The 25,551-nt window shown below is 40.6% G+C and overlaps 1 protein-coding gene across 8 annotated transcripts in view; it reads right to left on the bottom strand.

The window, feature by feature from the left end:
- SCML2 (Scm polycomb group protein like 2) overlaps positions 1-25,551 on the bottom strand; it is a 106,403-nt gene that overhangs the window by 70,711 nt on the left and 10,141 nt on the right. For 5 of the 8 annotated variants that reach the window (XM_090062844.1, XM_090062869.1, XM_090062877.1 and 2 more), the window contains 3 exons: positions 17,485-17,589; positions 7,701-7,769; positions 3,565-3,635 (listed from right to left, as the gene is read on the bottom strand). In XM_090062844.1, coding sequence (XP_089918970.1) covers positions 3,565-3,635; positions 7,701-7,769; positions 17,485-17,506 — 162 coding nt within the window. In that variant the 5' untranslated portion in view covers positions 17,507-17,589. Of the gene's footprint in view, positions 1-3,564; positions 3,636-7,700; positions 7,810-12,260; positions 12,382-17,484; positions 17,590-23,436; positions 23,503-25,551 lie in introns of those variants that run through there. The other 3 variants (XM_090062885.1, XM_090062852.1, XM_090062833.1) reach the window with 3 other exon arrangements.

Raw genomic sequence — 25,551 nt, 5'->3', positions numbered from 1 at the left:
GGATGTACTAGGGTACATAGCGTGAGACTCTCTTTAACAAGGTAAGTTTCATTTACTAAACTAAAAACATTGTTTTATTACAGTTATGTTAGAGCAGTGGTCTCCAACCTTTTTATGGTGAAGATCACCTTTTGTAAACTAAAGGGCATCCCAGGATCTACCGTCTCCAGCCCGCCCTGCCCCCGCCCCACCTCCCCGACCCCTGCTGGCCCCCACCCCACCTCCCAGGCTCTGACCCCAATCACCCAGCCTGACCTGAACGGCAGGGGACATGGCTCAGCCCAGCCACGTGCGTCCTGCTGCTCCCAATTGTGGAGCCCCTGACAAACTGAGATCAACTGTCACAGGCTCCACGACTGACCAGTTGACCGAGATAGACTGGTTGGTGACCACTGTGTTATAGAATCTGACCAAGATCTGGACCCTATTGTTCTAAGCAATGTATAAGCTCATTTTAGGAGACATTCCTTGGGTCAAAGGTGTTACGATTTAAACCAGTGATTCTCCACCTTTTTAGGTTCATGGAGTCCTTTCATAATGTCTCTAAATAGAGCAGCACCCTATTTACCACCCCAGAAAGCACATGTGGTAGGTTAATCTACTAAATCTAGTGCAAACAGGAGCACCCTCTCCTTTCAAGCAAGCCATAGCACTGCCACATACTTCTGTTTTCAGGAAATATGTGAAGGGCTGACCAGATAGTGGCTGAGGCAGGAGTAGGTGCTCCTGCCTGCTCCAACCTAATGATTAGGTTCATCTGCACCCACTCCTATCACAGCTGCTTTCCCAGCACAGACTCTCACAGGACAGTTAATTTGGCTGTGGTGGCAGTGACACTGTGGCACCCTTAAAAAGATCTTGTAAGAACATAAGGACTACCATTTACTGGGTCAAACTGTAGGTTCATCTTGCCAAGTATTCTGTGTCCCACAGTGGCAGAGAGTGGATGATGAAAGGGAGAGTGAACTGAGTATGACCAGGGTTTTTTCCACTGCTTCTCTCTCCAGCATAGAACCTCAGTTTACAACTAGGCTGCATCTTGAGAGCAGATGTTTGTTTCCCCAGGAACAAGTAGCAGTGGCACATCTTGCGCGACTGCTAGTTGTCCCTGGGGAACATCCATGCCACATGCACTCTGGTATGTGGCAGCTTACCCTGGATGGGGCAGGGGAGGCTGGGGCCAGCAACTATGCTGGCTCCAGTAGCCTTACCTGGGGTGCTGGAGGCCCCAGGGAGCTGTAGCTGTAGCTTTCTGCAGCAGGGAGCCTGGCTGGCAGGCAAAGTATGGCTCCAGCCAGCCAGGCTCTGGTTTTGGACAGCATGTGCTGCTGCTATGTGTGTCACCCAGCTTTTTATTTTTTTAAATTTATTTATTTTGGAGATCCCAGGGTCAAAAAACACCCTCCATGCTGCAAGGTAGCAGCACGGGAAACACCTGTATGTGTGGTGTCACAGGCATCCATGGTTGTCTGGATGTGTCCCCACAGTCCAATTATATCCAAACAATAACATTAAACAAAGGGCTTAGACAGTTGTTCAGTTTAACCAGGGAGAGTTCTGTGCTTTCAGGAAAAACCATGAGTATACAGAAGTTTGTAATTTTTCTCCTATAGTAAAAGCAACCACTCAGGGAGAGACATAATTTGGGAACAACCCAAGTGAAGTGGATCCCCAAAGAATCTCTCTCAGGAGACAGAACGTCTGTATAGGTGGGCACTGTGCTTTGCTGCTTCTCCTCCCCCTCCCCTTCCCATAGAGGAAGGGAGAGTATGTGTCAGCCCCAGCCAGGCAGGAGCAGAACACATCCTTTGAGTGCTTCAGGCTAGAGAAGCCCAGCACTTCTGGCTTGTTCCTTGCCTGAATCACCCTGCAGCACTTGAATGCCAGGGCTGGAACACAGCAAAGGAAGGGGGAAAGCTGAACGACTCTGTGCACACCACAGACCCTAACCCTGAAAATCCCTACCTGCATTCACTTTAAAAAAAACAAACCCAAACAAACAAACAAGAAAACCTCTGCAAAGTTCTCTGGGCTGCATGATTTGGAGACCCCTGGCACCCCAGCATTCATACTGCAGGCTCTTTGCTTCTCTATTTGAACGTCTGTACAAGTCAGTTTTTCTCTCAGGAAAACAAACCTGGGAGAGTTATCCTGGATGGCCAAAGTGTAAAAGACAGGACATATTACCTCCATTTTATAAATGGGAAATAAATATAGAGTTTAAATGATTTATCCAAGATCACACAAGATTTTGACAGAGTTGGTAATTCAAAATAGACAGTCTGGTGCCTTCCTCTTAAAAAAAAAAAAAAAAAAAAGACATCTGCATCTAAAAACAGGTATCTGCAAGATTACAATCCCATTTCCTGTGCTGATCACAGAACTTTAATGTACATTCAATATTTAGTGCATCATAAATGAGGGGAGAAAAAGTTCCTTTATGAAACTGTTGAATCAGGAGAGCAGAAATGATTAAGGAGGAATGCAGGATTGGGCAAAAGGAAACCTCCTAGGTTATAAAGTACAGTCCCCTTTTAAAGACAGGCAACCATGTCACAACCCTATTCATGAACTTATCAAGCTCCAAACTGAAATTAGGTTGGGGGTTTTTTTAGCCCCACTGGTCCTCTAGTCCTGTTAGACAGAATCTCCAAATCTCTAAATCAGCCAGGCCCACCCCCTGCCCACTCTCCCAGCCCGGCAATGGCTGCCCTGCCTGCCCCAGCTCCCGGCTCTTTGGAAAAAAAGAGCCCTGGCTCAGTGGGTGCTGCTGGGTGGGGGGGTGATCCCTGCTGTCCCCCCACTGCATGGGGATCCCTCTCTTGATCTCCCAGCACCCCTACGGGTGCCCCACCTGGGCCAGCGCCAGCCCTTTAAAGAAAAGAAAAAAAAACTATTAAAGCCCCAGGACTGACCACTCCTGCCAGCGGGTCCCTGCTGCCCTGTGCCATGTGGGGGCTCTGCATGAGCCCCCTGAAGCCCCGAGGCCACTGCAGGAGCGGTGAGTCCCAGGGTTTTTCTTGGTTTTTCCTTTAAGGGCCAGAGCTGGCCTGGGCCAAGCACCCGCAGGGGGGCCTCGTGCAGAGCCCCCCATGCAGCATGGGACACTGGGGGGCAGCAGGGATCACCCCCCCATTCCCCACAGCCTGGCAGCACCAGGCTGCCTGATTCAGAACTCAAACGACTTTCACAGGGATGGCAAAAGCCAATTTTCTTCTCCTTGGCAAAATTTTAAATGCTTGTTCAAAACCCAAGAGGCTATTAAAAAGCAAGTAAAACTTTTCTAAATTTTAGTAAACATCTTATTTTTTAAGATAGCCTCATCCTTCAAAAACAAATTAAATATTTTTGTGAAAGCTGATTTGGAGGCAGAGACCAAAAATGGGAAGACTTATCCTGAATGTTTACAATCTGCCAAATCTATATGAGACATAAGAACAGGGCATTATAATGGAAAGTCACCAGAAACCTTAAGAGAAGGGTAATTATTTGTCCCCTACTACGCACACTCTCCAAATATAAACAGAACATACAACCGCACTTACATAAAAGAATTTAGTGTACCTGTCTGAAACATTGTGGAGGAGCAGCTACTGATCCAGTCTCTTTCAAGTAGTCATCCCAATTAAACTGTTCTGAAAAAGAAAAAAGAAAAAAAATTAGACAGCTTTTAAGGGAATAGTTTAGCAAACTTTTTGGGTAAAGCAACAATTTTTTAAATGCTAATCCTTGCTTTTTAAGTTGTAAAAAAAGTAAAATCCTCATTTGTGAAAGATATGAGTTTGACACACCTTCAGATGATTTTGAAATTCTAGTAATTCACAGGAAAGACACCCTACAGGCAGATTCAAAACAAAGCTCACACATATTTCCTCCTGAGTGAGGAAAGATGATTCAGTAGTTAGGGGACACTAGAGGCCTGGATTCAGTTCCCTGCTCCACCACAAACCTCTCGGTGGTCTTTTACAAGTCACTTTAGTCTCTCTGTGCTTCAGTTTCGAGCCTGTAATACAAGAATAGCAGCACACTCTACCTCAGAGAAGTGTTATGAGGGTAAATATGTTAGAAACCATAAGATACTCACATATTATGGTTATGGGTCCAGGTAAGGTTCCTAACATTGTCTTCAGAATAATCAGCAAATATGTCAAGTCTACTAAGAATTAGGAGTGCAAATGTAATCTGTGAACATGATCCCAAGGACTTGTCACTGCCTTAGCTGCACCTGGTATTGCCTTAAGCAGCACAGCCACACCCTCATTCGCAATTTTAATGCACCCCAGTACTACTGTCAGGCTGTTACAATCTCCGGCCTGCTTCTTGTTATGTGCTTGAGGCCATTCTAAGGCAGCTCCACTGCCTCATTTCCAGGGAATGACGTGCCAAGCAGGAACATGTTGGCAGTATGTGCTTTACACCCGCAGTCTCAAGCACAGCATAGAGGCAATGTGGACTTACCCTGAATCCAAGCCAGAAAAATAAGTTTGCTATAATTGAAATTGCCTCTCAGGGGAAAAAGAGTAAGCATTTTGCCTTAAAACTTAGCAACAGAATCAAGCAACTGCTTATGTAGCACCAATCATTTCAAATTCTTTGCAAAGTTAAAATTGTTTTTTTTTTACATCTGATTTGCTTAAAGACCTAGAAAAACCTGAAGGTAACGGATGGATCAATACAAGATGCTACATAGCCAAAGATATAAATAAGCAATGCATAGATTGCTAACACATCACACATAACACATTAAGAAGCCAAGAACTGTAATTATACAACCCACATATTGCTTCTACAATGGAGCTGTCTCAAAATTTTTAACAAATCTATTCATTTTTCCTGGTTTTATAACTGCTGTGTTTCCTACAGCCTCCCCAAAAATGATATTCTAAATGAGAAAACTAAAATGGTGTAATGATGCCACCTAGTGGATCAACCAATCTGTAGTTTTCAAAGTGTCTGGAATTTGGGAGACTTTAAAAAAGAGGCTTGGATAGATTACAAAACTAATGGAAAAATCAGCTCACAGTAAATGATTCAGTACGAAATATTTGTTTCATTTTATAGTGCCCTCAATTCAAGGAACAGAATGTTCATCTACATTACGAGAAAACAAAATCATGTTATGCAATAAATATATCATTGCTCCCCATACATACACTGTCCCTCCAGGAAAGTAATCATTACATAGAGAAATGAGCAACTAAAAGGACTGAGGGCACAAGAATAAATCAGTATAAACTGGCCATGAATATAATTTACAGTGAAAATTAGAAGGAGTTTTCTATCATAGAAGTAATGTTTTAGAACACCTTCTGAGGAGAGTACTGCTCTTGAGCATGTGTAGATGAAACAAGGGGCATGTGTGCACAACAGTTTAAAGTGGGTTAAATGCTTTTGCACCACTTTAATGGCGTTGGTCTTTGCTTGCATCGGTGGCATATCATGCATTAATTCCAGCCACTGTAGCACATTCAGCAGCATACTGAGCCTTAAATGACTTTGGGGCACAGCAAAATAAAACACCTCAGAGGCCCATAGCCGTAGAGTGAAGCACCGGGCTCCGTGAGGCTCAGGGGCTGTGCAGGCAGCCCACGCAAGCAGTCTGGCAGCAGCTTGGGGAGGCAGAGTCCATGAAAGAAAAAAGTAGCAGTGACCCTGATTTCCCCCCACACCACTCCTGGAGCCTGCTTGCCTGCATGGGCTGCGTAGGAACCCAGTCCTTGCCTCCACAGCTGCGGCGAGGGATAGCCGGCACAGGTTTCTTGCAGATAGGTCTTGCTTGACCAATCTCATTTCCTTTTACAACCAGGTGACCTATGATCTGGACAAAGGAGAAGAGATTGATGCCATATATCTTGACTTAAAAAAAAGCCTTCGATCTGGTATCCCACGATCACCTCTTGGCAAAACTGGCCAATTGTGGCCTTAGGTCCACCACGATCCGCTGGCTAGGAAACTGGCTCCGTGGTCGGACCCAGAGGGTAGTAATTGATGAAAATCAATCATCAGGGGGACCTGTGACCAGTGGGGTCTCCCAAGTCTCTGTCCTTGGACCCACATTATTCAATATCTTCATTAATGATGTGGACACTTGAGTCGGAAGCAGACTGGCCAAGTTCACCGATGACACCAAACTTTGGGGCAAAGCATCCACACCAGAAGATAGGAGGGCGATCCAGGTTGACCTGGACAGGCTCAGCAAATGGGCAGATGAGAACCTGATGGTGTTTAACACTGAAAAATGCAAGGTTCTCCACCTTGGGAGGACAAACCTGCAGCATCCTTACAGGCTCGGCAGTGCTATGCTGGCTAGCACTAGGGATGAAAGGGACTTGGGGGTCACGATTGACCACAAGATGAACATGAGCCATAGATGCTTCTCCAACAAATCCTGGGACGTCATTCTCCCCTTGTACTCGGCCTTGGTGAGGCCGCAGCTGGAGTACTGGGTCCAGTTTTGGGCTCCACAATTCAAATACAGAAGAAAGAGACTTGGGGGTCATCATTGACCACAAGATGAACATAAGCCTGCAATGCGATGCTGCGGCTAGTAAAGCAACCAAAACGCTGGCTTGCATCCATAGATGCTTCTCAAGCAAATCCTGGGACGTCATTCTCCCCTTGTACTCGGCCTTGGTGAGGCCACAGCTGGAGTACTGCGTCCAGTTTTGGGCTCCATAATTCAAGAAGGATGTGGAGAAGCTTGAGAGAGTCCAGAGAAGAGCCATGCTCATGATCAGAGGTCAGGAAAACAGACTTTATTATGACAGACTGAGAGCCATGGGGCTCTTTAGCCTGGAAAAGCTCAGGCTCAGGGGTGATCTGATGGCCACCTGTAAGTTTAATCGGGGTGACCACCAGTATCCGGGGGAACGTTTGTTCACCAGAGCGCCCCAAAGGATGACGAGGTTGAACAATCATAAACTACTGCAAGACTGTTTCAGGCTGGACATAAGGAAGATTTTCTTTACTGTCCAAGCCCCCACGGTCTGGAACAGTCTGCTATAGGAGGTGGTTCAAGCACCTACATTGAACACCTTCAAGAGTAAATTGGATGCTTATCTTGCTGGGATCCTATGACCCCAGCTGACTTCCTGCCCCTCGGGCGGGGAGCTGGACTCGATGATCTTCCGAGGTCCCTTCCAGCCCTAAAGTCCATGAAATCTATGAAACCTGATTAAAAAATTCTGGTATTTCTAACAAGATTAAACTATTTATTATAAATTATGGGAAACAATTTTCAGAAAACAAAGACAATCCACTTTTTAAGTTTTTACAACAGATGAACAAGTGGATACAACTGTTTCACCTACCAGTGAAGATTCAGATCAATATACTGAAAATCCTCTCCTCATTATCATCACAATAAAGAGAAGGAAAAAAAACAGTGACTGTTAAGAAGAGGCAGAGCAAAAGGATGCAACATAAAATAATAGTCCAAAACAAATTGCCCTCTCACCCTGGATGATCCAGCAGAGCTACCACACTTAAGGCGACTTTTACTCTTCCAAGCACTGCATTACATACTATACCAAAATACAGCCTAATGAAATTAACCAAGATAATCATATTCATTTATTTTTTAGACATTCATAAGTAACAGCTAGAGAAGTGATAATATATAATACAAGAGAGAGCTCAATTCAAATATTTATGTTATTTAAAGTTACTTTGACTAATAACTGGACTATTTTAAGACATACCATTTTTTAAAGATGGGTGATTTGACTGTTGACTTTTCCCATGTTTATCCTTCTTAGAATTCTTTGAATCTAAAGAGAAAAATAAGATGTCACATAACAAATTTAACATTTACATTACAAAAAAATCCAGGGTAACAATAAGACTTGATATGAAACACATTCAAACATAGCAAAATATGATGTTCTTAAGACTTAAGTATTCATATCTGACTGTATATTTCAGTCTGTAATCAAAGATTAAATTTTATTAGACTTATAATTTATAAAAGGAGTAGTGTTAAAATAAAGGTACAATATGGAAAATCATGCAATACTCATTATGTTACTACATTATTAATAAAGCAACGAAACCCCACTAAAAAAAACTTATCTTGGATACACAAAAACTGCCCTACCTTTATTTTCAACACTTTTTATTTTTGCTAAATAAATAGAATTATCAGTCAAAGGATCTTGGACCTCTGAGCCAAGATTTGCAAACACAATGCCCAATTTGAAGCACCTGAAAAGGTTCTGCTCACACATTTCTGTATACTGACTGCCTAACAATCAAGCTCCTTTCAGGTTTCTAACATTGGCCACACAAAAATTAAGGCTACCCAGATCTCTAGTTGAGTGGATAGTTGAGACAGTAGTTGAGAATCTTGGCCCCAGTCCCTATAAATTTGGTAGGGTTGGGGTGGACACATTACCAATATATTTTTTAATTAAAGTTCCTACTGTGTCATTAATTCATTGGGTGGAGGCCTATGCAAACATCTCACCACTCCAATTATAACATTAATCAGGAGAAGAACTCTAGAACATGACTGCCTCTGCTGTTCCTGCATCTTGCTCTTATCACCATTGATTGAAGCACACAGTGAAACTTATAGGCCAAGTACAGCTAGTCAAAAAGCCCAAGGCTGAGTTGATTCAATCTCTGTAAGTTAGCCTAAACTGTGTAAACTGAACCAATAAGCGAGTACACAGACATTCACTTTTGAGTCTGGAAATGCAGCCACATGCCTGCAGTGCCTCAGTCCAGAAGCTGGAAGGTGCTAGAGCACACACCCCTGCTTGGCTGAAGCAGACAGCTTGGGCCAAAACTAGCCCACCTACCTGGGATCCTGAGGGGACTGAGTTAACCTGAATATGGAGGGGATCTGGGAGAAAAGTTCAGTAAAACCAAATTTAAATCTAAATCAGTTAAGTCTGATACTATATCCATCCAGGTTCATCTTGAATCAGTTTCAGCCATTCTGAAAGCAGTTTACGTGCACTGAACTTGTGTTACGCTACAGATTTGAACTAGTTTCTGATCACTTACACCAGTTGACATGTAATTCCTGTCCCTAGCCGTATGGTTCACACAACCCTCATCAGTCTCACAAGAACAATCTTCGTGCACGAATAAGGAGCAAAAAGGTTTTAGGTCTTGACCTCAATGCAGAGCTAATCCTAATTACAACCGCTGCTTTCCCTGGCTAAAGTTCCAACTACATGCAAAGAAAACCCTTAACTCAAATTAGTTGGCCAGTCAAGGGGTATAAGTTAGATGTCAAGTAAGCAGAATTCATCAACTGCCAATACAACCATTCTCTACAGTGAGGTATTATTTCAGGGTTACCGTTTTCATTTAAGTTTGGCAAGCCTAAGGACTGAATCCTGCTGTGAAGACATACTCACAAGAAAGATGACCTCCCCATAACTGATCTCATTCATATCTTTGACACGTTAGCAAAGTTTAAGCAATCTTTGGGCTGCTGAGCACTGAACTCTCTCTTTCAAGTTAAGACTGTATTTAAGTTTCAGTTGTCAGTTCAGTACCAAATGTGGCTATTTTTGACAGACTGATACCTCATCTGGAAACTAAAATTCATGTGATACACTTTGTGTCAGAGAAGCAAGTAGTAGAACTGAGACTATTATCACCAATGTACAGAATTCTAAGATGGCAGAGAATTTGACAGATTGATACTCTTAGATGTGGGTGAAATTGAGTAATTGAGAATGGAGACAAAAACATGAGCAAGTGCACTGTTGTTCCAGGGCAAAGGGCAGCAGCACTGGTTACTCTTCATCTTGTACAGCAGAATTCTTGTTTAGTTTTTCAAGTAATGAAATTGACATATTAATTACTTAGGACTAAATCTAATGAATTTCAAACCTTAGTCCCTGTATTTTGTTAGTAATAATGCATATGTAAACTCAGCATTAGTTCATTCACATCAATGACAGTCTTGATATTTCACATAGTTAGAACAGCAAATAACCACTGTAATTAAAGTTTTCAAGCATATAATAACTACATTATAAAAAGCACTGCTAGGCTCGCTCCCCCCTCCACCTGTTCAGTTGCCCCTGCCTCCAGGGAGCAGGGCTGGGAGGGGCTAGGCCAGCTGGGTTGGCCTTGACCCCACTCCATCCCCTGTGTCCACACCATCATGGCGATGCTCCACCAGCGCCTGTTGGAAGACTTGTTCACACTCTGATTGGCTGTCTGTCAGCCAAATCAGAACACGAATAAAGCGTTATGGACAGACAGACACAGACTTAGTCTTTTATAATATTAGAATGGATGTTTAGAGCTATGACAAACTAATGGTCTACTGGCCTCAATTCACGACAGAGAACCAAGTATTATAGCCATGGCAAATGTTTTAGCATTGTGGGTTTCTGTTGTACTGGCTTCAGGAGAATTTTCCCTCCCCCTTTTCAGTCAGTTTTCTATTGTCTTACCAATGATAAGTAACTGATGTCTAAACAAGAATGGCAAGGCATATGCATACAATACCAACTCCAAGGAAGATGACCACTGTAGATTTCACTAAGATCTCAACATGGCAAACCTGAAGTGATGCATCTGTGACTAAATTCTGTGACCTGAATTAACTTCTACAAATGCTGTACATTTGCTAGCTCTGCTTTCTCATTTAACAGCGTCATTCTGCCCAAAAGCCCTAATAAGTTAAAGGCAGCTCTAGAAGAGATGGTTACAAAACCAGCTGGCAAAGGTAACACAGGAACAGATAAGACAGCAAGTGTTCAGCTTCAAAGCTAAGCCATTGGTTTATAGAATAGCTGTTTAACTGGTGGCCCATGAAGGGTTAACTTTCAGTCCCCAAGCTACCACCTGGCAATCACTTGCCCCTATCCAGCTGCAGCAGCAGCAGTTGGTCTCGGGACTCCCTCTCTTTCCTCTGGCTTGTGCTGCATGCTCCCACTCTGGGGGCGTGGAGCAGCCCGAAGCACTCATGCAGTACAATGCCATGGGGGAGCCCACAGGAAGTTGAAGGTAAGGCATGGTACCACAACATGCCAAGGAGTGTCTGCCCATATGTAAACATGGTAAAACGGTGTGGTGGACCCCAGAGGGCGCATGGCCACCAACTACTCTGGAATTGGACAGCTCCAATTTAAAGAATCTATATAGCTGGTTCCATCTAGGCTAGGGTATTTCATTTTTCCTTAGATTAACCTTGAAATAAAGGAGGCATAGGAATTCACAGACCTAGCAAAAGGAGACAGACTTTGGACAAGTTAGAAAAGGATACTCTTGTATAGAAAATGACAGGCTGTGATAGCACATCCCATCCCTCTCAAATCAGAAATGAAGAATAACGTGGACCCTCCTAAACTACAGACAGAGCAGGTGAGCTTAAGTACAGGAAGATGTATGCAGGTTTCTTTGGGTTCTTTTTTTTAATCCAGTTCTTTAAGTGCTGGACCCATTTGTGAAATTTTGAAATAAATAAAACTTCCCAAGCAGCTTAACCAGAGGCATACCAGGGCAGGTACAGGCCCGGGACAGTTGCCAACACATAGCATTTACTGTGCAGACTGATGCAGTGCAGTAAGCTGCCACTCCCATGGCAGCTGCTTTTGTGCAACCCCACAAAGACAATATTCAGCACTGCTGCCCCAGTCACCCAATCCCACTTACAATACTGAGCTTACCTACTTCTTAAAATTTGACCACTGCTTCCTAAGAGGAAACAATGTTTGGAAAAAAAATGAACTTATGGTGAACAACTCCACCTATCATTTGCTGGTCACCAAGTCAAGCCAGCTCTTCTTTGTTGACCAGATCAAGGACAAATGACAAAAATCAGTCTGAACACAAGACCTGTCTCCATTTCAGAAGAGGAAGAGGAAAATCCATTTAGTTGTTATGTCTAAAGCCAAAATGAACAATAATCCTAGAAATGAGAAAAATGTAGGCATCACTGAGGTTGGTTCAATTCAACACTCTCAGCATAAGGAAGCAAGAACAGGTAAGAATGGTCATAAAGAGAGATTGCTTCCTGAACATTGCTAAGGACATCACTTGTTTCAGAAGGTTAAACAGCTTCCCCAGCAACAATATACTCAAAGCATCTTTACTTACTTTTGATTGACCAGTTACTCTTGCACATTACCCAAAACATTCAGAATATCTATCACTATGTATGACTGAACTCAGGAAAAAGAGGGCCCTTTTACTCTTCTCACTCCAACCATCGGTGTCAGGGAAGCTGCTATAGAATTGAACTATTTTAGTTAAGTAGATGCAAACCATTAACATGAAGAATTACTTACCTGACTGTCTTCAAGTGAGACAGTCTGCATCCACCATACTTCCCACCACTCAGAAAAGTTTCCCCCTGTCTACACTTTACAGATGCTATGGTGTCTTGGTCTGGAGTGCCTCTCCCCATGTCTGCAGCCAGGGTACATAAAAATTGATGATTTAAAAAAATATTTTAAAAATCTGATTTTAAATTGAAATCAGATTGTTTTGATTTGTATCAACCACACTTTTTCTGTTTTAAAAATAAGCCTACTTAAAATTAAGTTTAAAATTATAACAGCCTATGCAACTGTAAACTCACTATAACTTGAAATTATTTCAATAAAAATGTTAATCAATATATGGTAGTTGCCAAAGTTTTCAGAAGGATAAACCAGTTCATCTATACATGTGTTTGTGTGTGTGTGTTGGGTTAGGGGGTGGCACTTTAATTACAGCAGCTCTGAGAACGTTGCCTGTATTCAGCCTCCTGTGCTTCAAAATGCCTTGGGAACACTGAATACACATGACACGGAAGCTGCTGGAGCATGTTAACTAACAATCCTAATGACCACACATTGGAGCAGATATCTGGTACATGTATAGGTGCCCATACTTTGCTGACATTTTAAATCAGCTTTTCATAACAATAGTTTCTTCTGCACACATGAAAAAAAAGGTTTTTTTCATTTCAGTGAATTCAATTCAATCAATTACTTATATCTTCAAAGTTGAGAAGCTAACTAGAAGTTGGAAAAAAACCAACCAGAAGAGCTTGGCTCCCACTTCCAATTTATGAATGAAAGCTAGGCACACTCAGAGAAGTCCTATTGATTTTAAAACTCTGAAGTGAGTGACCCAAAATAAATCATTTACATGTATTAACCACAGAACATACTTTTGTCTAACAATATCATGCAAAAATGTTTTGCTGAACTTCTTTTTCCTATGTATCCACTAAATTTAAAATAACTCCGTTTAAATTTTTTTTTTAAATTAAAACGATATTTTGGTGCATTTTTATACTTCAGTTCTCCTCCAAGCAGAAATTGGTACAACCACAATTTTAAAAAGTAATAATCACCTGAGCAAAAGAATGTTTCATTCACTGTTATAAAAGGAAATTAAGAATCTGAACAGATATATGTTAAACGATATGAATTACTTAATAAATGTTCAAAGATATAGTTTCCTTCTAATTAGCAAAAAAGTAGTGTCACATATACAGTAAATGCTATATTTAAATATAAATCAATGTTTTAACCATTGCCAACTAAACTTTTTTACAGAAAAATAAATACTACAAATGCAATACAAGATTAAAATGGAAAATCTTTTAAACAAGATTTTTTGTTTGCTGCTTTAATTTGATCTGTCCTACATCTAGTCACAAGCTTCTGCTGACAAGATTACTAGTTAAAAAGAGGCTAGAGCAACCACATCCATCATGCAAGAAATCAAAGACTAAATAGAGACCAACCTAAGCATTTTTATTGCCTTGTGATCCACCAAGGACTCAGAATTGAGAGCTTAGAGCAATGATCCTCAGCCAGGGTTCCATGGCATCCTGGGATGCCTTGAGATCCTTTCAAAGGTGCCATGAGGTGCCACACATTGTTAGGTGTGTAAACATGATTCACAATACAAACCCAGAGATTTCAAGTAGGAATTCATGGATCAAAAACCTTCTGACCTGTTGTGGTCTTTCTGAGTTCTCTGCAACAGAAGAGTCTCTCTATTGTTTTTCTATAGTCAAAAAATGAGTGAAAACTAAGACCTGGGAAGGGTGCCTTGACCCTATCCATGGGTACCTTGAGCCTAAAACGGTGGAGAACAAGGCCTGTACAAAATCGGGAAGTATTTGATTCAGATTCAAATTCAGCCAATTCAGAGGGCAGTGATTCTATTCAGAAATTGAGATCACTGTCCTGAATCAATTTGGCCAAATCAGCTTTGGAAGATTCAGACAGGCTGGGGAAAGGCAGGCACAGGCGGGCAGCTGCAGGTTCTCCCGCAGCTCCCCCTGTCCGGGGAGAGGCAGGCACAGCAGGAAGAGCCGCAGGAGAAGCCCCCATGGCTGCCCTACCTGGCCCCATCCCCCACCCAGTACCAGCCTAGTCCCAGCACTTAAAAAATAAATAAATAAATAAATAAATAAATAAATAAATTTAAAAAAAAGCTCCACACACACCAGCTGCAGGAGCAGTGATTGGGGCCTCTGGGCACTCATGGCAGAGCCTCCCTGCACAGCGCAGGGCAGTGGAGGGCAGCGGGGACCACCACCTACTCAGCAGCTGCCCTATGGCATGGGTGCAGCAGGGCACCACGCGCTGTCTGCAAGCGAGGGCTGGGTGCTGCCGGGCTCTGGCTGACGTGTGGAGCTGCCCCACCTCCCAGGTGAATCAAACCAGGAGCTGGGAAATCGAACTGGGGGCTATGGGAATGTTCAGGTCCCTGAACATTCCTCCAGTTCCTTGATTTTTTCCCCAGCTCTTCCCAGGGGGAATGGGCCCCCAGATGACGCAGGATGGCAGTGGCTCTGAGCTATTTCCCCAAATGGCAGCAGCAGCCTGCTGAAACCTCATATGCAGATCTGGGGGCCGTGCCACTCCAGGGAGAGCTGAGGGAATGATCAGAGAGCTGGGGAACGGACCCAGAAGCTCCGGCGGACAGGTGTCCCAGACAGTGTGCGGTGCCCTACCGAGCTGCCCTGCACCTGCATCATGGGGTAGGGGGCGAATCCCACTGCCCCCCACTGTGTGGGGGGGCTATGCCATGAGCGCCCAGAGGCCTCAAGTGCTGCTCCTGCAGCTGGTGAGTTTGGGGCATTTTTTTTTCCCCCCCAGGAGGCTGGGACCAGCTGGAGGATGGCGCCAGGCAGAGCAGCCATAGGGGCTGTTCCTGCAGCTGCTCCAGCTGCACCTACCTCTGACCCGGCAAGGAGAGCTACATGTGCTCTGCCTTGCTGCCACTTACCCAGCCAGCATATGGGAGGCACGATGCAGGTGCAGCTTGCTCCGGGTGGCAACATGGTATAGCCCCCACTCCCAGCGCTGCCACGCCTGCATCAGCACTGAGAGCAGGGGCTCTGCCCCACTGCTGCTTGCCAGCTTGTGTAGCAGGCATGGATGTAGGCACAACAGTGCTTGGAGTGGGGACTATGCCCTGCTGCCACCTGCCCACTTCTGCTTCCGCCTAGAGCAAGCCACACCCACCCCCACCGGGCAAGCGGCAGGAGGGCAGAGCCCTTGCTCCCAGCACTACCATGCCCGCATCCCGTGCCCCACTGTCCCCCTCCCCAAGTAACACACCCCACTGCCCTGGCTGGGCAGCTTGTCCCAGCCCCCACCCACCAACAGATTTACCAGCTGGAGGCAGGTGTCAGCTGCCTGTTTAGTCTATGGCCGAATACTTTTCCCAAAGCTTTTCCAAATCTATTTGGATGCTTCAAATCAATTCGATTCAGATTCAGAGATTCGGTCCCCGAATCGAGCCAAACTCTCCTCCAAATCCAATCAGCTACCAAAGCTTTGGACAGCCCTATTGAGAACTGGCTCAGATTTGTGGAAGCAATAAAATGATTTAGTTGACTATTTTATGGTTCCTACTAATAGAGAACTCCAGTTTCCTGGCTTCAGAAAGACCAGTCCATTTTTGGCACAGCTGGTCTTTAAAACAATGAGACAATTACTGTGACCATGTACCCCAGGGTAGGGTTAGCATTTGGGGAGAGACAATAAATGTGGTATAGTAACTTGAAAAGTATGCACCTGTCTTCTCTAAAGACTCAGACTATTTACTTAATGTCCTTGTGGGACAGAAAGCTGACAAAAGGTCGCTCTCAGGATTTGCATACCTACTTGTTAGGGACTTATTCTGAAGATCCAATATATCACCTGGAATCCTCAACCCAAGCTAAGTCTTACAGTATAGGAGGAAGTTCCCCCCTCTAAGAAGTCTTTGTTCTCATCCTCACTACCCCTGAAGACTCCTGGGGTACCAGATGGGGAGAAATTACTCTTTCAATCACACAAGATTTCATCTGAACAAATAGAGGATTGAGACATGTCAACATTTCCTTACACAGATGATTCAGTCTCTCTGAAGACATGTGATGACAGTTGGTATGAAGGAGCAATGGTTTGCTAACTAATATAGCAGATACTCTGTATATGCCCTTCTAGCCACCGCAGAATAAAAACTCAGTTTCAAGAAGCTAAAGCATAGAGAATCTGGAACATCATATTCTATCTGTGTTTCCTGTTCTTTAGGTTTATGCTACCAGAAGGAGCTCATGCCTGTCTGGAAGGAGTCAGTCAGTCTTGTATGGTATCAGGTAACAGACATGAAAAAAGTGACCCAGGGAAGTTATAGATTTCCTCAACCGGCTCTACATCAGCTAGCGCAACTACTGCACGCATCATTGTTTCATCACAGAAGATCTAACGCAGCAAAGCCAGCAATCATTTTCAAGGTAATAGATGCAGAGAAAAAAATTGCTCTGGAGAGATGAAGAGCTTAAACTAAGTGAAAAAAAAATCTTAGCAATCTTCTATAAGATTAGATTTGCTTGCTTTAAAGCTGAAAAGCAGGAGCAATTCAGTTCCAGACAACCAGGGTGCCCTCAAGAAGCAGTATTTTCATTTCATTCACATTTTAGTTCACCGATATATTTTCTTCTGCTGAAGCCTTGCCCCTGAAATTGGTCCATTATTTAATTCATGATTAACTTTTGCAGCTATAGAACATGAAAAGATATGCCTTAGGGGAATGCCACAATTTGCAGATAACTGAACTGCTTCAAACAAATAATTTATTTTATCTACAAAGGCTTGGAAAGATAGCTGCTGATGCAGGTTACTGCCATAAAATTCAAATTCTTGATATTATACAGTATCCTTCTTCTAAACCATACAGTAGTTATAGAAGCCAGCAAAAGATATTTTACTTAACAGCATATGTAGACAAGTACTTAAGTTTTCTAATGGACACTGTTTTTCAAGACTATCAGAGAACAGCAATTAGTTTACATGAAATTTCAAGTTAATTTTAGAATTACTAAAGAGTGAATTTAGCATGTCTTTCTTTCTTGCTTTAATTCCAAGTTCTATTCATACTGGTATCCTACTTCTTCAGTCTAAGAATATACAACAATTCTGTCTTATAGCTAAAGCCATACCTCAAATACTCCAGAACAGTTTTTATTTCCCTCCCCTATATTCTTTCCTTTTAGATGAAAGCCACCAACCTTACCTTTAGCTGCTGTTCTCCCCATGGTAATTCTGTGATCTTCCCTTTCACAATAAAAAGGCTGAAGTTGAAAGACCAGTTAATTCTTCCTTTCAACACAACAGGTTCCTGCAGAGCAGTAATACAGCAAGTTAGTTATAGGCCCAATACAAAAACTATTTTGCCTCAATTTTAAACGAGCAAAAGTTTAACAAGTTATTGGTTGAGAAACTCTGTGTAAACAAGAGCCAGATCAAAGCAATATTAGAAAAAGAAGAGGGAAATGAGACACTTCAATTTCTTTTATTAAAATAAATCATAAAAATTGGGAGAAAAAGATCAGGTAGTGAGTTGCCTAAATCAATGGATTCAGTATGAAAAAATAGGTTTTAAGTTTCTCTCTCTCTCTAACAATGATCTATTTGAAATCAGGTTTCAAATAGATCACTTTAAATGTACACTTTAAAAGGTAGGGAGGAATAATCTGAAGTTGGGGACCACATCACAATAAAGTGTGATACAACTGCCTAGTAATGTATGTTGTAAGTGATATCAGAATATAGATACCCATTAGAACAACACTAGTCTTAAATACAGCTCAGGTCTGTATTGTTGTGAATTTTAAAAAAAAGAGTTGAGCCACTACACCACTATCAAAAACAGTATATATTTTTGCTGCTAGCTGTACCTTTGCTGCTGAATTTCACCTGCTTTCCACTGAAATAGAAAGTAACATATGTGCAAGTCTGGCAGCAACAATGCTAGCAAATCATTCTGTTGTTCTGTTCTCTGTGCAAATTTATTCAGGATAAAAATATTAAACACATTTTGATTATGGATTCAAGTTTAACAATTTACCTTCAAGACTATGTCAGTTCCAATTATGTTACGGTTAATAAAACCATGTTTTAAGATGTTTGCAATTTAACATGGTTCCCAAAATAAAATGTGACTCAAGCAGCACATTTCTACGTTAGATATATTTTCAAAGCTAGGCACGCTATAGAAACACTACCAATACACCAAAACATTTAAATATAATTATTACATGAACTAAAATTAAATATTAACAGAAAAGTAAAACAATTTTTGCTCCATACTAATATGCATAAATAACCATCACTATTAGGGATGGCAATCCATTTAAACATCCAATTAAGTTTGAAACTATTGCAGAATTCCACAAAACATAATCCAAAACTTGTCCTCTTCAGTAATAAAGTATGGAAGGTGGTGCAGAGTCAAAGTAACTCCTTTTATGGGTGGATTACTTTAAAACAGTGCATGGTTTTTATCTTTTTTGTTCCAAGCACCAGATTGCACTTGGTGCAGTAATAAAGATTCCAACCCTGCAGTGATAGTCATCAAGTTTAACACAACTGGAGTGTCTGTCAGAAACATAAAAAGGATTCCAGCATTTCATTAGCTCATGTAGCACCAGATAGACTATTTTACAGCATGCCTACCAGCCTGTTAAAAATGTAAAACAATTGGAAGTTCTAAAGAGCAAACCCAACAAGCAGGCATAAAGTACGCTGCTATTTAGAAAACGTGTTACTTAAAAGTCTAATTTATTCTATTCAGTGTTCTTATTAGGTGAGCTTTTTTTAGCCATATATGAAGCTGTACTTGAAAACTACACTTCTATGCCTCCAGCTAGAAACTATCAGGCTGCTTCAAAACAGCATTATGGAAACTAAGTTTCACCCAGGAGAGCTGAGTTAGTCAAAGCTGGGGTATAAACACTTTCTGGGTAGAGGTAGGTCTTACTTTAAGTTTGCCCCACTTAATTACCTGCCTTCCTGATGGTTTGTCATCTGCATCATCCACTGCAAACTCCCTAGCGCAGACAAACTTTTCTCATGCAATTTATATGTCTGGCTTTCTGATGAACAAAATGTAGCGCGCTCCCCCCCGCCACACACACATAAAATTAAGAAATAAAAAGAGGACAAATATGGAAAGTAAAGCCTGCACAGTTCCTTGGGCAAGACTGTGGAGAAGTTTACAACATCTCTGAATGGGTGAGTTTAGAAAGCAAGCAGAGCAGATGATAAAAAGAAATACGTGTTGAAGTAACAGAGAAGACTAATATAAATTTAGGAGCTGAGAGACAGAAATAAAGGAGGAAATGAGCAGAGTGGGATTATGATACAGAGAAGGAAATACAGATGCAACAATAGAAGTATAGGAATAAACAGAGATAAGACATCAACAGAGAAAGTGAACGAAGGGGAATGGAATAAAAGCTAAAAGCAAAGAAAAAGAAATAAATAAAAACTAGGATCAGTGCACATCAGCCACAGACAAGAAATGTCTCAAGATGACTCAAGTCAGGCTTTGAAAATTTACCATCAATAAGGCAATTCAACAATAAATCATTGGAGCTAAGTAAGCTAGGCAAACTAGAAATTAAAAGGCAAAAAGACTAGACACAGAAAGTGCAACATTAACTTCAATGTTAAATATTCACAAATGGAACCCAATAAAATAAAACCATGGAGAAGTCCACATCCTCTCTACCAACACTACTTACATCTTGGATTTCAAACTCCACTAAATTCAGCGTTGTCCCTTGCCTCTTTAGCTTCCCCAACTGCAGTTAATTTTAAATCAGATGAAGAGCCTGGGTCTGCCTTTAACTTCCTGATAAGGCTTTTGTTGTCAGGCCTCATTCACCCTTACTAGTCACCTCCCACTGTGAGAACGCTTGGTTAACAATGCATCTATGGACAAGCCTAAAGCTTCATAACATCCAACATTATTATAATACAACACTGAAATGTCACAACCTGGAAACTATTTTCCATCTACTTTAATACTGCTCTTTCAGTTCTAAAAAATACTTGAAAGGCAAGCACTGGTATTTTTTAAAGTGATCACAACTGTCTTTTCTACTTTATCTATGCCACTCACACAAACAAGCACACCAGGTAAATATTCCAAACCAAATCTTGTGCCACCAGGAACAAATTATTTATTTCAACATTCTGCTTGCTCACAGGAATACAGCAAAATACATGTCACATAGAGAAACACAATGAGGTTAAATGAAAAGTAAGCTCCTACTGGTTCTTGGTTTGACAACCAGCAGAGAAGGTAAGAGGGTTTTTTGTTTTGTTTTGTTTTGTTTTTATTGCAGCCTTTCATGCCAGACAGAGTCAGCTGTTCTCAGCTCAGGTAAACTGTTAGGAAGGAGAGGAGACTTTCCTAATATCAGTTAAGTGTTAGTCCTATCAATGCTGATGGTGTAATTTAAAGACCCAATTTTCTAGTTCTCAATCACAAATAAGACAGTCAATGGGGAATTTTGGCTGGGTGGGACACACAGCCAGGTCAGTCCGCTTCATTTTTTCATAAAACAGATAAACACACAGCTACAAAAGACCAAGTCAGATGTGTAAGAATATTCAATCAAGCTCACATTTTAAATTTAAGAGTTTAAAGTGACAGTCAACTTGAAATCTAATTAAAAGTAGTTTCAAGTACAATACCTCCCCTAAAATTCTACTCCCTTCCCTGCCCCCCAAAACTGTTCTTTACATTTTCTTAATGTTTACTCTTACCTTGGCTTCTCTGTGAACACTATACAAACAGCATAGGACCTCTGCTAGCAGGCTGAACATTGAAACTTGCCTATACGCAGGCAAGCTGACAAGAACCTAAATATTTCTCTCTCTGACCTCCTTCATTTATACCTATCTTCATTTTTACTTGTAACATTGTCATACAGCATTTTACACTGCAGTTTTATAACATTAAACATAAGTGCAGTTATTCAGTGATGCAGGTAGCTAGTCTATATCAACCGACTCTCAATCTTTTCCCTCATCTGCCCTTTGCCTTCTCTTTCCAGGTTGTAATACCCAGGGCTGCATCCTGGCTTAAAGCCTGGCATGGCAGAAACTATTTTAGTTTAATACTGTTGAGTGCATACGACAATAGTACTGATTTAGACTCGGGATTCCAGGCACAGCAATACAGACCCATGTTCAAATGTTCCAAAATGTGTCAATTTTAAGTAAATGGTGCCTCTTTCAGCTAATTTTCAAAATGTATGAAAAAGCATCATCTTAATTTAATCAGTACATACCCATTTCTTATTTTTAAGAGAAGAAACAACTTGAATAAAATGCTGATAAGTCTTGGGGGCCAGAAGGGAATGAGACAAGACAGACGATTTACAAATTTATATGAAGGTAAACATTTTTTAATAACTTTTGCTATGTACTCTGAGACAATATATCTGACATTCTGGGTCCCAGAACGAATTACTACTATTCCAAAGAAGACTACCACACAAGTAACTATGCACAAAGATGGCAAACATCTTACTTACATCAGTTAAATAGTTTTTCCTTCCTTCATAAGTAGAAGCATTGATTTCTGTTTTTTATACAAAATTGGGTCTAAAGTAGAAATCCTTTTATTACATACTTTTTTAAAAGGAGAAGGATAGATTCAAGCAGAAATTCGGTTTTCACATGTTTATACAAGGCTGATAAACAGCTCCAGAAGCCTTCTTTCCTATTTGATAAAAATGCTTAGCCAATTTTTCTTGCATGTATTGGCTTTTTCAGAAAATTGTATTATTAAAATAGTAAATATAATAAATCATCTGGTTAGTAAACACAAATTAGATGCAGCAAAGTATTTCTTCAATTGGCGAATTCAAAGCATTAGTTATATGCATTACTTAACAAAATATCCTGTTTTAATAGTTGTTTTGAAGATCAATAAGTAGTTTTCTGTACTTGCATATTGTCAAAAAAATTATAAAAAGTTTTACTGTACAATATGCAACAGATAATTGGCATAAATAGTGATACATTTTCAACTAAAAGAATGTTATAAAGGCACTTTGAACACCATTTAGACTGAAGATATCACAAAACCAAATGAAAAGTCAGTTTTCACTGAACAGACTTAATTTGAATTAACTTTTCTTCACTACTCTTCAAATTTTCTATTGTGAATATAAAACAAGCCACATATTATTATATAAAGATTTCATTATTACAAAAAATTAAGCTTGCTTTGATGTAGCTGCAAAATTCAAAATAACCAAAAGCATAAATATTTCTATGTAAATTAGATTTCAAAATTAATTCATTTCTAGAAACATGAAGTGGTGTAGATAAATAATAAACATAATCTTTATATTAATACCACTCTGATATAAAAGCATGAAACTTGATTCAAAATCAGCTGTTCAACAATACTTTTAAGGATAGGAAGAAGGCCATACTGCTTCCCTAGCACTACAGATGCAAAAAAGCTTTCCCATCCCACTGTCAGGTTTTAACAACCCTAAATTATCAGACCTTAAAAATGAAGTGAGATGTATTGTGACAGCAGCTCTGCGAGCTGGAACCCAGCTCCATTAAGAGCTCTAAATACAATTAAAACCAAAATCTTAATGTTAGCATCTGGCTGCACAAGAGGCCCAAGGAGATATTTTGAGGGGAGTTGTTCCATATTCTAATAACTCAAAGGTATGTCTTGAACCATTTTTAAATTATATGAACTTAGCTGAGATTTCTTAGAAAACAGTAATTTGTTAGAAGAGCTAATAATATTTTTATAATATTTAAGATTGTAGGTAAATGTTTGTTTAAAATGAAATTAGGTACTCTCTCTAACCCTTAAAAAAAGGTTGAAGTACAATAAATAGGCAAAATTTTATTTTTACTACAGCTTAGTTACATAACACAAAAGTTAGGCAAACCATGAACTTGGAAAATGACATAGACATATGCGAAAATAAATTTACCATGTCCCCAAACAAGCCCCACTATACTCATCAGGCCACAACCCTGACCCTGTTCAAATAATTATCACCAATTTCTGCCGAGAAGTAAATAAAACCTTGATCTTAAAAATAACTCCATTTTCTAATTTTTTACGCATACTGAATCTCCGCATCACATAATTTTTGTGCCCTGTTCAAGCTTAACCTTTCTTTCCTTAACTTACCCTTATTTGCCACAGCAAGGAGCTCTCTATTTGTTCCTAGAGGCACACAGCATACCTTTGAGGAAACTGCAAAGAAAACAGGTGAAGGGAAAGAGGAAGGAACTGCTGTTAGAAGTACATTAAGAAATGCCCAGAAGCTAGCATGGAACCAGACACTAGAGATCCCCATGGACCAGTCTACATTTGGCCAGACAAGCAACTAGTAGTATACAAGGGGGAGTTAGAGAAGGTGCAGTGAAATCCTATGATAGCATGGAGGATTTGGGGCTACCAGAAAGTCTAACCTAGAAGGACTGCAGCTAGAATCAGAGATGGTTTAACAACTGAACTCTGTATATTAATTGGCTATGAAATCCACCCCTTGCCACTGTAAAGAGATTCAGAATTGAAAATCATTTAAAAATAAGTTCTTAACCCTCACGGCTATACAGAAAGACTTCCAATAAACATGGTAACACTGATGACAGCTCTGACAGGTGCTGACTGCCTCTTTTATCTCACTGTTAACTCTGAAATGAACAAGACAATATCATTTTTAGGTGTACCATTTTAGCACAGTACTCCAGACACAGTGCTTATCTCCAATACCCTTTGAACACGATATCAAGCATAGTAAATAGCAGCGTTCTCCATATTTATCAGCCATAAGTTGATTTTTAATAACGTTGTAGAGCTGAATGGAACATTTGTTTCACTTGAAAATCATTTTTTGTATTCAGACAACTTAGTGGAAATTTAACATGCAAAGTAACTACTGAACAATATACAGTGTGGTGCAATTTAGATTTTCGCAGAAGCCTAGAAAGACGAGATTAATTAATTCTTTTTTCAGGGAGTATGGGGAAAATTACAATCCTGAGAGCTATAAGCACATAGTCAACCTAAAAAGCATGAACAAGAGATAACTTGCCAATGCCAGCAGGATCCAGCATAGCCCAAAAGGCTCCTCAGAGTGCTAGAGTGCATAGGAGGCACACAGGCAAGTGATAAATACTGAAGATTAATACACATGCTAATAGTTGTTTTTGCTTTTTAGTTATATCTATACATTTGTCATTATTAAATCTGGCTCAGCTACACAGCACTGAAACGTCCACTCATCTCTAACACATGGGCTTCACTTACATATTAAACGTTTCTAAATGGATTTTAACAATTACTCAAGGATTACAAGAGTCCATTGAGCTTCCCTCAATCTAACCATGATAGATTCTACAAGGCGCTTAAACAACAATACACACTTCAATTCATCTACTCACCTACCCAACATGGTGATGCTCTTAGGTGAGCTTTACAAGTGTCAGATGCTCCCTGAGCTAATATACACTAAAAATGATGAAAAGCTCAGTCTACTCTTTGCCTAAGTTAAAAGGGATATCACATTACTTTAAGAAAACAGCAATTTAAATAAATCAGTCAAATAAATAACTCATATTCTTCACAAAATCCTTTTCCCCTATCATTTCACAGTTTTAATTAAATTCAATATAATTAAAACTGTAATTTTCAAAGCTGAAAGGACAAAATTATGCAGTCTGCCTTGTATCCTACTGCCTTATTTACTTAAGACACTATTAGACAAGTGGAGAGCTGTATAAACTGGTTTAGTGTTGCCTGTATGTTATGGTGACACCATCAACTTGAAAAATCTGTCTGAGAAGGCTGTGTCTGATACACCTGGCCCCTAAGATTACTTTAACTTCATGGAATTTAAAAGGAACTATTGCTTTGGCTGTTTACTTTGTGCATCTGGCCTCATCTTGTGTCAAAACAAGCTTATCCCTTTTTGGTCATAAGATATTTCTTTTATGAAAAGTAATCCTCTCACATCAATATGGGGGAAGAAAAATACCTTCTAACAAGATGCAACTGTAAGGGAGGGTTTTTAGGCATTAAAAAGTGTTATAGCAAGCTCTTTAAAAATCTTAGTCCATTAAAAAAAATACAGTGTCCCTTGAAACATACACTTAAAATTCTAGTGCCAGCATCTGCTGTTCATGGAACATCAAAATTAAGGAGCCTCAGGTAATTAATTAATCGTGGGCTGCGTATCCCAGAGTATGTTTTTCTTTTTTCTTTTTTTAGCAACAGCAAGTTCGGTAAGAACAGAGATCT

The sequence above is a fragment of the Crocodylus siamensis genome, chromosome 1 (genome assembly GCF_052110815.1).
Source record: "Crocodylus siamensis isolate JL-2025a chromosome 1, ASM5211081v1, whole genome shotgun sequence".
Taxonomy (NCBI): Eukaryota; Metazoa; Chordata; order Crocodylia; family Crocodylidae; genus Crocodylus; species Crocodylus siamensis.
Note: the sequence above shows the minus strand (reverse complement) of the source record. Positions and strands in the feature narration are given on the sequence as shown.